This window comes from Hylobates moloch, unplaced genomic scaffold, assembly GCF_009828535.3.
Source record: "Hylobates moloch isolate HMO894 unplaced genomic scaffold, HMol_V3 SCAFFOLD_6, whole genome shotgun sequence".
NCBI lineage: Eukaryota > Metazoa > Chordata > Mammalia > Primates > Hylobatidae > Hylobates > Hylobates moloch.
Genome location: NW_026652281.1, coordinates 66,535,377 through 66,548,066, shown reverse-complemented (window position 1 = coordinate 66,548,066; position 12,690 = coordinate 66,535,377). Strand labels below are relative to the sequence as shown.

Sequence of the window (12,690 nt, the reverse complement as noted above, 5' to 3'; positions counted from 1 at the left end):
TTTTATCAGCCTTGGGATGACCAGATAGTAGCTTTGCGCATCAACAGTGATGTAATCACTGCATTCTTTAAACCTTTAATATCAGAAAAATGTATACATCTGCGACATATTATTTCTATATTTATAACATGTTAAAGGTATTCCATTCGGATTCATTTAACTAGTCACAAATTTTGGCATGCATTCTTTGTTCTTTTTTTTGTTTTTTTTTTTGAGATGGTGTCTCGCTCTGGCACCCAGGCTGGAGTACAGTGGTGTGATCTTCACTCACTGCAACCTACACCTCCCAGGTTCAAGTGATTCTCTTGCCTCAGCCTCCTTAGTAGCTGGGATCACAGGCGTCCACTACCTCGCCTGGCTAATTTGTGTATTTTTAGTAGAGATAGGGTTTCACCATTTTGGACCAGGCTGGTCTTGAACTCATGACCTCAAGTGATCCACCCACCCAGCCCCCCAACCTGCTGGGATTACAGGTGTGAGCCACTGTGCCTGGCCGCATTCTTTGTTTTATAAAATATCTACACACTGGCAGAAAAAAATAACACTAATGAGGAGGGTACTTAATAAAAACAAACAAAATATCCATGGTAATATGCAGTTGTGAGCCAGTGCATTTGCGCCAGGAATTGTGCTAAGTCCTTTAGTATTTCTTTCAATGTTTAAACAATCTTATAAAGTTATTATTATTCATCCTTTTTAATGATAAAAAACCGAGGTTTAATAGATAACTAATTTGTTAATTTGTCCATGGTTATGCTATTTTTAAAAAGGTTTTATTGATGCACGATTTAAATACCACAAAATTTGCCCATTTTCTAATGTTAGAACATTGCCCACCTACAGTCATTTCCCATTCCCCATGACCAGCACCCTTCACCAGGCCTAGGCATTCACTAATTTTCACTAATTTCACCATTTTCTGTCTGCCATAGTTATACTATTCACAAGTAGCAGTGTCAGGGCTCAAGACTGGATTAACATATTCCAAAAGTTCTGAAAGATGTGCCTTAAATCCTAGGGATTTAAAATAAATGAAATAGTATATAAATTTATTAAAACAAATAATTGAATGGGGGAACTGCCTGCTTCATAAAAGAATTATTTAGTTCACAAAGAATGCATCATAACTTCAATGGCAAGACGCTCTATGCACTTATGAACTGATGTACAGGCACACCTCAGAGAGATTACTGGTTTAGCTCAAGACCATGCAATAAAAGTGAATATCACATTAAGAGAGTCATATGAATTTTTTGGTTTCCCAGTGAATATATGTTTTGTTTACACCATACTGTAGTCTATTAAGTGTGCAATAGCATTATATCTAAAAACACAATGTATATACCTGAATTTAAAAATATTTTGTTGGTAAAAAATGCTAATAATCATCTGAGGCTTCAGTTAGCTGTAATCTTTTGGCTTGTAGAAGTCTTGATGGCTGCTGACTGGTCAGGGTGGTGTTTGCCGAAGGCTGGGATGGCTATGGCAATTTCTTTTTTTTTTTTTTTTTAGTTTTATAAAATATTTATTTCCAAGTATTTGAAAATTATCTGCACTTAATAAATCACTTTGGTACTTTAGCTTTAAAATACATTTAAAACCACATTTTCTGATTTTAGGAAATATCTTAGTAGTTCAAAAAAGAGCAAACTATGGCAAGCCATATATTATTAAAAAGCACATTCCGGGTACTGTTGTGGGGTGGGGGGTGGGGGGGGCGGGGACAGCATTAGGAGATATACCTAATGCTAAATGACGAGCTAATGGGTGCAGGAAATCAACATGGCACATGGATACATATGTAACAAACCTGCACATTGTGCACATGTACCCTAAAACCTAAAGTATAATAAAAAAAAATAAAATAAAATAAAAAGCAAATAATTTTGCAAGGATGAAAGGCTTTGTGGCATAACTAGATTTAAGTATATGGAATAGGAATCAGAACACCTAACACTTTTATTGATTTTCTTTTTTCATCTTCTTTCTTTTTATTTCTCAGTTTATTCAGTAAATCAGTGTAGAACTATCTAACTCTCTGGGTGGCTGCACATAGGGAATGAATTATAAATAAATATTCAGAAACAACCCAGAAAACAATCACAAACATTGAGATACACGTTGCCATTCAATGCATCATCACAAATATGTATCACCATGTTCCTCTGGGAGTTAGGTGTCCCTGGGCACACTCCAGGCCATGTGAAACCTTGAAATGTTTCTCTATTTCTTATAGAGACAGGGTTTTATCATGTTGCCCAGGCTGGTCTCAAACTCCTGGGCTCAAGCAATCCTCCCGCCTCGGCCTCCTAAAGTGTTGGGATTACAGGTGTGAGCCACGGTGCCCAGCCAGCTGTGGCAATTTCTTAAAATAGGTAACAATGTTTATTGCATCGACGGACTCTTCCTTTCACAAATGATTTCTCTGTAGCATGTGATGCTGTTTGATACCACAGTAGAACTTCTTTCAAAATTGGAGGCAATGCTCTCAAACCTTGAAGCTGTTTTATAAACTAAGTTTATGTAAAATTCTAAATCCTTTGTTGTCATTTCAGCAGTGTTCATAGCATCCTTACCAGGAAAGAGTAGATTCCATATCAAGAAACCATTTTTGTTGCTCATCCATGAGAAGTAACTCCTTATCTGTCAAAGTTTTATTACGAGAGTGTGGCAATTCAGTCACATCTTCAGGCTCCACTTCTAATTCTAGTTCTCCCTCTATTTTCACCATATCTGTAGTGACTTCCTTCACTCAGGTCTTGAACCTCTCAGAGTCATCCACAAGGGTTTGAATCAGCTTCTTCCAAACTCCCGTTAATGTTGATATTTTGACCTCTTTCCATGAATCACAAATGGACTTAATGGCATTTAGAACGGTGAATTATTTCCAGAAGGTTTTCAATGTACTTTCCCCAGATTCATCAGAGAAATCACTACAGATGGCAGCTATAGCTTTATAGAATATATTTCCTAAATAATAAGAACTGGATAGGTGCAGTGGCTCAGCCTGTAATCTCAACACTTTGGGAGGCCAAGGTGGGTGGATCACCTGAGGTCAGGAGTTCGAGACCAGCCTGGCCAACATGGTGAAACCCCATCTCTACTAAAAATACAAAAATTAGCCGGGTGTGATGGCGGGCACTTGTAATCCCAGCTACTCGGGAGGCTGAGCAGGAGAATCGCTTGAACCTGGGAGGTGGAGGTTGCAGTGAGCCGAGATTGAGCCACTGCTCTCCAGCCTGGGTGACAAGAGTGAAACTACATCTAAAAAAAAAAAAAAAAAAAAAAAAACTGAAAGTAAAATTACTCCTTGATTCATGGATGGATGTTGTATTACCTTATACCCAAGAACTCTGATGCAGTTGTTCAAGACTAATGAAAACAACATTAATCTTGGACAACTGCATCAGAGCTCTTGGGTATAAGATGTGTTATCAAGGAGCAGTAAAAAATAAAGGAATCTTTTTCTCTGAGTAGTAGGTCTCCACAATGGGCTTAAAATAGTCAGTAAATCATGCTGTAAAAAAGATGCACTGTCATCCAGGCTTTGTTTTTCCATTTATAAGAGACAGGCAGAGTAGATTTAGTATAAATTTTTTTTTTTGAGACAGGGTCTCCCTCTGTTGCCCAGGCTGGGGTGCAGTGGTGCAATCTTGGCTGCCTGCAACCTCTGCCTCCTGAGTTCAAGCAATTCTCCCACCTCAGCCTCCTGAGTAGCTGGGACTACAGATGTGTGCCACCAAGCTCAGCTAATTTTCTGTATTTTTTGGTAGAGATGGGGTTTTACTATGTTGGCCAGGCTGGTCTCGAACTCTTGATCTCAAGTTATCCATGTGCCTCAGCCTCCCAGAGTGCTGGGATTATGGGTGTGAGCCACGTACCTGGCCAGATTTAGTAAGTTTTAAGGGACCAAGGATTTTTCAGAATGGTACGTGAGCACTGGCTTCAACTTAAGGTCACCAGTTGTATTACCTCCTAATAAGAGAATCAGCCTGTCCTTTAAAGCTCTAAAGAAGGCATTGACTGACTATGGCTATGAAAGTTCTAGATGGCATCTTCTTCCAACAGTTTAGTGTAGTCATCTTCATCAATTATCTTAGCTAGATTTTCTGGGTTACTTTCTGCAGTAAAATCATCAGCACTTGCAGCTTCACCTTGCGTATATATATTCTGGAGACAGCTTCTTTCCTAAACTTCATGAACAAATCTCTGCCTACCACCCTCAGGCTTTTCTTCTGCAACTTCCTCAGCTCGCTCAGTCTTCACAGAGCTGAAGAGACTAAAGGCCTTACTCTGGATTAGGCTTTGGCTTAAGTGAATATTGTGGCTGGTCTGATCTTCCGTCCAGACCATAAAAAGTTTCTTCTATCAGCAATAAGGCTGTTTTGCTTTCTTATCATTGCTGTGTTCACTGGAGTAGCACCTTCTAATTCTTTCAAGAACTTTCCCTCTGCATTCCTAACATGGCTGTTTGGCACAAGAGGCCTAGCTTTTGGCTTATCTTGGTTTTTGACATGCCTTCCTCACTAAATATAATCATTTTTAGCTTCTGATTTAAAGTGAGCGATGTGCGACTCTTCTTTTCACTTGAACACTTAGAGGCCATTTTAGGGTTATCAATTGGCCCTATTTCAATACTGCTGTGTCTCAGGGAATAGGGAAGTCAAGGAGAGGAACAGTGGTCAGGGAGTGGCTGGTCGGTGGAGCAGTCAGAACATACAGAATTATGAATTAAGTTCACTGTCTTGTATGGGCATGGTTTGTGGCAACCCAAAACAATTACAATAGTCACATCAGAATCAGTGATCACTGTAAGAGATATGATGAAAAAATTTAATATTATGAGAATTACCAAAACGTGACACAGAGACACAAAGTGAGCACACGCTGTTGGCTAAATGGCACTTACTGACTTGCTCAATGCAGGGTGCCATAAAACTTTAATTTGTAAAAAACATATCTGTGAAGCATAGTAAAATGAGGTATGCCTGTATATTTCCTTGACTACCATTATATAGTTTACTCATGGAGACTAAATGCTCATTGATGCTGAAAAAATGGTGAATTTCTCAAAGCTTTAAGATTTAATTCAGTAACAATTTTGATGTACCAAATTTTTTATGGGCCCATAATGATTAAATATCAGAACTAGAAGAGCCTTTAGAAATACCCACATCCACTCCTATTTTACAGGTAAGAAAACCAAAACCCAGAAATCTAAGCGACTTGCTCTAAGTTACACATTGCTGGCTTTTGGACCTAAGATGCTGGACGCATTTAGGTCCTTTCAACACCACTGTCATTTTATTCCTCTAAAACGACAATATCAACACAAAAGATATTAAATTTAGCGTAGGAAGATGTTTGTCTCTATAGCACAACTCACCATTGGACATATATATAATATATATATATATACACACACACACATTTATACTTTTCTGTTTTCTGTATTTCAACAACTGCAACTGTGTTCAAATTAAAAGCTCTTTACCACATGCAGCAATTTAAATTTAATTAAAATTAACTTAATTAAAAATTTAGTTCTTCAGTCACACTAGTCCTATCTCAAGTGCTCAAGTAGTAAAACTACTGCATATGATAAATGCAGGTATAAAATATTTCCATCATCCCAGAAAGTTCTATTGGGCAGTGCTGCATTAGAATGTCAGCTCCACAAGAGAGATTTTCATTCGTTTGTTCACCAATGTATCCCGCACATCTAGAATGGTACCTCCCCCACATCTAGAATGGTACCTGGGACACAGCAAACCTCAACAAGTATCTGTTGAATGATACAATATTTCTGAGAGTGATTTTGGATAGCCCTGTGAAGTTTCTATCCAAATATATGGCAATGTATTCTATGTATTGACTTATCCAAAAAGGGTATATCTGTGACAAAATGACTATAAGATAATGAGGTATGTTTTGGCAAAAGAAGTGAAAGTTGTATCATAAAACCTCCATAAAACTATAACTTAATTGTATCATAAAACCTCCACAAAACTATAACTTAAATTGAGTAAGACTGAATAGGATTCACTACGCAAAATTTTCTTGGTTTGAGAAGGATAAGAATAATTTTGTTTGTTAATTTTCTTTCCCTACAAAGGTAGAACATAATTAGAAAAAGATATATATCTCAGGATAAACTCAAAATTCAAAGTCATAAGAAAATAATATATTTTAATCTTGCCTTGTTGGATTTGAAATAATAATTTAAATATGTTAGTGTAATTATCATAAAAATAAAAAATAAGGAGCTCCCAATAATAGAAAGGGGTATTCTAAACCAGCCAAAGAGGCTACTTTATGCTTTTAATCATTAATCACTAACATATTAAACAGATACAACATTTTATCATCTCAATAAATTTAATTCTATAACATGATTTTTACTATGTACATACTATTTCATCATTTCAATATACCATAATTTATTTAACCACTCATCTATTATTGCACAAATATCTGAAGATTTCAGTAGAATGGTCAGATGTAGTGTGTTTGTAGAATGCCAAATTCAACTTTAGAGTACAAAATGGGCAACAGAATTAACAATGTTTTTCATTCCATATATCTGCTGACAGTGTTTCAGGAATCTTAAGAAACAGAGGATAAAGTTTCTAAATTCTATAGGATCAATAGATCTACAGTTAAATTATTTTTGGTGTCACTCATATCATTGACATCATCTGTATTTCTGGCTGTCTTGATTTCCTCAAGACAGTGTTGAATGAATACTGTGAATTTTTCTGGTTGGATATTTTAGCCATGAGAAGGATAAAGACTTGCTCAGTTCCAGGTTATAGATGCTTCAATAACAAAGACCCCTTCTGAGAGTTGAACCAATTCCAATGTAAAATTGTATAGTCAAATATATTTTGTAGATTTAACTTCTATGTTTCATGTTTCGTCATATATATTTATCCTCTGCTATATTGCACAGTTTTGTAATTTTATTTTCCTTTCATCATTTTAGACATTATTACCCCTTCCTATATTTTTACAACATAGTGACATCATATCATATTCCAATACCCAGTACTATACATATACAAAGAATATACACCCTTATGGATTTAATCCAGAACCATAAAAATGGTTTCAGGGGAACTCAAATTTAAATCTGTAGTCTAATCGTTAGTAATTACAAATTGAGTAAAATCTGTTTATTAAAGGGATGTCTTTTACATATTAAAAATGATTAGTCAGCACTACTGACGAGGTTACTATTTCGATTTCCTTAGACACAAACTCTTAAGAAAACATAATGTCATTAGTTTATGACCAATTAACATGAAAACTAAATTTAAAAATAAACACATCTGTGGATTTTAAAATTTTATTATTTGTTTATTTTTTAGAGACCAGGTCTTCCTATGTTGCCCAGGCTGATCTCAAACTCCTGGGCTCAGGTGATTCTCCTGCTTCAGCCTCCTGAAGTGCTGGGATTACAGATGTGAGCTACCATGCCTGGCCACATTTGTGTTTTTATCTACAACATTCCAGTTAATCACCAAAAATAGTTTTGCCCATTCTACTTTAATGACTACAGAACAAAATTGAGAAACCGTGTTTATGCTTGAAAGGTTCATGCTCCTAACTAGGTTAAACATTTCCTAAAACAGTATTATTTATATTATTAACACAACTCTTTTTTAAAAAATAGTATAAATGTAAATTATTATAAGTTTGGATGATAGCTGTTTGAATTAATGAAGCTTAACTAAATGTGTATGTATGTGTGTGCACTGGAGTGGTGGTGGGAATGGACAAAAAGAATCCCTGAGAGAAGAGTACAATTGTTTTAAAATACATTTAGGTAAAGACTATTTATGATTCTTGAGGAAAGAGAGCCTATATAAAAACTTTTTATCATCTTTAATTTTTTAATTGTCTCTTTTGAAAATTCAAAGACATTAAATACCTGTTTGTAAAATTTTTCAACAATCTAGGTTTACAATTTTACATTCCTACCAATAACCTCGTCTTGAACGTGTTCATTTTGTTAGTCTCTACAGAACCTAGGATATGGAACCTAGGATAGTATCTTATACATGGCAGGCATTTCAATAATGTCACTTGAATACAATTCCAATAATTTTATCACATTTTCAACATTGATACACAATATATGAGGTCAAAAATTCTAATAACACACTTATACTAGAATTTCACATTTCCCTAATTCAGATTTTTAGGAACTTCCTAGACTTATATAATATACAAAGCTATGGACGGAATGTCTAAAAAACCATGAAGCCTCCAATAAGAGATGCACATTTCTTTAAAAAGAAATTTAAAAGACTCAGGCACCTATATAAGTAGATCTGACTGTCAATATATACAGGTTTACCCACAGAGAAAATAAAATTCCCGTATGTTGTAACACTTGGCATCTGTGCACTTCCCTTTCCTATTTTATGCCATCTTCCCCTGGCCCGATGTACTGAATGCAGATTCGGTCTATAGGAGAAAAATGCTCCAGCTGCTAATGTGAGGAAGACCGCCAAGCACTGTTATCATGAGATGACCCAGCACTGCTTCCTACTGAAAGTTCTCCCCTGGGGGTGAATCTGGGTGCTGGCACTTTCTGCTGTGCACTAGAAGCAGAGAGCACCAGCAGATTGAGACGCCTCAAAGACAGCATAATTTCAGTAAGAGTTAGGAGAGGAGAAGCAGAATTCTGCTGCTGTCAAGTAAATTAGTAATTTTAACTTTCTTGTTACATTTTTGGTAGGGAAGAAAGTGGAAATGGAAAGAGAGTATGAATGAAAAACAGAACTTATTGTAATAACGGGGTTTACTTTAAACATGGGATAAAGCTAGGTATACAAATAACAGAATTAGAGAAAGAGACAAGACGATTATCTTGACACAAGTATTCCATAGTGTTGAGCATTTAATTTCTTCTCGGGTTATATACATACACAGTGCCTGTATCCTAAAACTAAACTACAAATTCTTTGTGAGTAAAAATTGTATTTTATTCTCTTCAGCAAATACGATATTAATAAAAAGCTATTTGAGAACAAAACATTATGAAATTTTAGAGCTCTTGTAGATTAAAATGTTGGAAGATTTTATTGTTAAATATTTATTAACAGATCTATCTCTTCTAGAAGCAGCTAATTATTTGCCTAATCTGCCATTACAATTGGATAAAATTTGTATGATGCTAGAGCCATGATATTGAAACTATATTATATGAAAGTAAACAAAAGTATGTTCATGGAAAATTTTATTCTTTTTTTAAATATTATTAAACTTCATTTTTTAAAAAATATTTCATTAGCAAAGATTCTATATATTTAAGTTGTACAATGTGATGATTTGACATACCTATACATTATGTAATTATTATCACAATCAAATTATAACACATCCATCACCACTCATGCTTTATTCTAGATTCCCAGAACTTGTTCATCTTAAAACCGAAAATTTATGCCCTTTGATCAACACCCTCCTATTTCCCTGACTTTCTAGCCTCTGGCAACCACTGCTCTACTCAGCTTCTATGAGTTTGACCTTTTAAGATTTTACATATAAGTGAGATCATACAATATTTTTCTTTCTGTGTCTGACTTATTTCACTGCTAATGTCTTCTAGGTTCATCCATGTTGTTGCAAATGGCAGTATTTCTTTCTTGTTTATGGCCAAATAATATATATATATTATATTATATATTATATATATACACACACACACATTTTTTATATCCATTCATTCACCGATAAACAGGTTTATTCCATATGTTGGCTATTTTGAGTAATGCTGTAATGAACATGGGAATGCAGATATTCCTTCAAGATACTGATTTCATTTCCTTTGAATATATACCTTGAAATGGGATTGCTGTATTGTATGGTAGTTCAATTTTTAATTTTTTGAAGAATCTCCATACTGTTTTCCATAATGGCTGTACCAAGTTACTTTCCCAGCAACAGTGTACAAAAGTTCCCTTTTCTTTACATACTTGGTAACACTTCTTACCTCTTGTCTTTTTGAGAATAGCCATCCTTACAGCTGTGTGGTGATATCTCATTGTGATTTTGATTTGCATTTCCTTATGATTAGTGATATTGAGCACCTTTTCATACACTATACCTGTTGGCCATTTTTATATCTTCAGGTCCTTTGCTATTTTTTTTTATTATTATTATACTTTAAGTTTTAGGATACATGTGCACAACGTGCAGGTTTGTTACATATGTATACATGTGCCATGTTGGTGTGCTGCACCCATTAACTCGTCATTTAGCATTAGGTATATCTCCTAATGCTATCCCTCCCCCCTCCCCCCACCCCACAACAGTCCCTGGTGTGTGATGTTCCCCTTCCTGTGTCCATGTGTTCTCACTGTTCAATTCCCACCTATGAGTGAGAACATGCGGTTTGGTTTTTTGTCTTTATTGCCATTCTTTAAACGGGAGGATAATCAGCATTTACCAAAATTATACAAGTTTTTAAAATTAGGTTCAAAGTATAAGGTAGACTCCAAGAATGGGCAAACTTTTTTCTGTAAAGATCCAAATAGTAAATATTTCAGGGTTGCCGGCCACATATGGTCTCTGCCATGACCACTTAAATCTGTATTGTAGTGTAAAAGTAGTCACAGACAATACAGAAATGGATCTGTGTGGATGTTTTTCAATAAAACTTTATTTACAAAAAATAGCTAGCTTATGAGCTGTAGTTTGCCAACCCTTGAAGCAGATGATATATGACTAGAAATAGCATTAAACAGCACAGAAAAAGGAGAATTTCTTATTTTTATAGGATGATAAATATATGTGACATTTTCAAGATCTTTGATTCTTATAAAAAACTTAAATAGCACATAAATCTTACCTGATTAGGTATCCTCAATGGGGGCCTTGGACCTCCAGGGTACCGAGGTGACATAAAAGGCTATTGAAGTAAAACAAACAAATAAACAAACAAAACAAAAAACAGTACAATGTAAAATACAGATCTGAAAATAAACTACTTAAAAAAATTTTAGAATTAATCAAATCACAAATCAATGTACTTTGGGCTGCTTTCAGCATAATGCTTTTAAGAAAAATTACCATCCCATTACTTATTTTGTAGACTATCTAGAAAATTTTCCAAAGAAAATGTAAAAACATAAAAGCTGACTAAAGTAACTATAGCAAAATCTTTAAAAATGTGAATTATTAAGGCAATAATATCTAGTGGCAAAAAATAAGGTAAAGAAGCAGGCAATTTAATCTTAAAAAGGACCTCTGGAGGCAGCTTACTGCCTATGTTATTAGGTTCTAAATAGATACTTCTGATTGAATTGTTTGGTTTGGTTATCAATTCCTTTAATAATTTTAAAATTGCCAAATTTCATCTTTTATAGCTTTGTTTAAAATGATAAATAAATTTCTTTTCCAAGGGTCATTTGTAGTCAAAAAAGCTTTGGCTTTTCCTCATCATGGGTTTCTTATAGTTCAAAATGGACTCTGTGGGTGTGGTGGCACACACCTATAGTCCCACCTACTCGGGAGGCTGAGGCCAAAGGACTGCTTGAGCTCAACAGTTAGAGGCTGTGGTGCATGATGACCATGCCAATGGTCATAAACAGCCAATGCACTCCAGGCTGGGCAACACAGTAATACTTCATTTCTTTAAAAAAAAAATTGACTACAAATTTTAAAGTTGAAATGTCTTTGCATATTTTGACCCTAGCTGATTATGAAGCATATCTTTTTAACAAAAGAAAAAAATGGTCTTATATTAAAAGTCAAGTTAATTTATGTTGCTGGATGAGTCAGAGGCTCCTAAGATGTACTGAATCTGTCAGTCTGGAAATTGTCTGAAAAGTATCTGAAAATCAACAGTTAAATGTGAAATGTTTAGCTAAAAAGAGACTATTTTTGATCATCCAGACTTAGGCACCAAAATTTTATAAGTTTATTAAATTATTTAAAATTTGATTTTTTATTTATTTTTCTAGAAACAACAGAAAAATTATAATTTTGTTTAATTACATCTCAACACATAATTACTTAAATGTAAGATGTTTCTTACATGTAATATAAGCAAATATCAAATCTAACGGGTTGAATGTTATTAAGATATTAAGAATGAATTAATATGAATTAAGAAGTAATATACAGCAAGTAGACAAAGGTTTGGGGAAATCATTTACAGTGCATTACAGAATTAAATCCTACATGTAGAATGTATTTTCTACAAATATTTTTAGAAATTAGGCTTGGAGGACATGGCTACTCATGTTTTCCAGAGCTGTTTTAAAAGGAGCCTCTAAAAAATAAAATCCTAATTAATGCTGTATAGATTTTTCGTATAGTATCTTTTGCAGAGTCTGACAAACCAGCAAAAGGAGCTTCACAATTAAGTGAGCAATTTGGCTTTTTGTTCACTGTGTTCTTATATGTAAAAGTGCTTCCAGCAGTTCATTTTATATGGACAGAAACAGTAGATTATTCAGGTAGTATTGTCACCTCCAGCTGATAAAACTTAAGGAGATTTTCCAATTTCAACAAAGTTGATTTTAAAAATGTTTAGTTTTCACATATTTGATTAAAGTTGTCTCTCATTTATCATTTTGAAACTCTACCATAAATTGGATAAGTTAGTTATGTACTGTCAACTAGAAGCTTATTCTAATATTCACACTCTCTCTGTTATTTTCTCTTTCCTTTATA

The 12,690-nt window shown here is 34.6% G+C and overlaps 1 protein-coding gene across 4 annotated transcripts in view; it reads right to left on the bottom strand.

The window, feature by feature from the left end:
* The window catches only part of SSBP2 (single stranded DNA binding protein 2), a 330,775-nt gene that overhangs the window by 62,030 nt on the left and 256,055 nt on the right, over positions 1-12,690 (bottom strand). For all 4 annotated transcript variants that reach the window (XM_032156927.2, XM_032156925.2, XM_032156928.2 and 1 more), the window contains one exon: positions 10,862-10,921. In XM_032156927.2, coding sequence (XP_032012818.1) covers positions 10,862-10,921 — 60 coding nt within the window. The remainder of the gene's footprint in view (positions 1-10,861; positions 10,922-12,690) is intronic.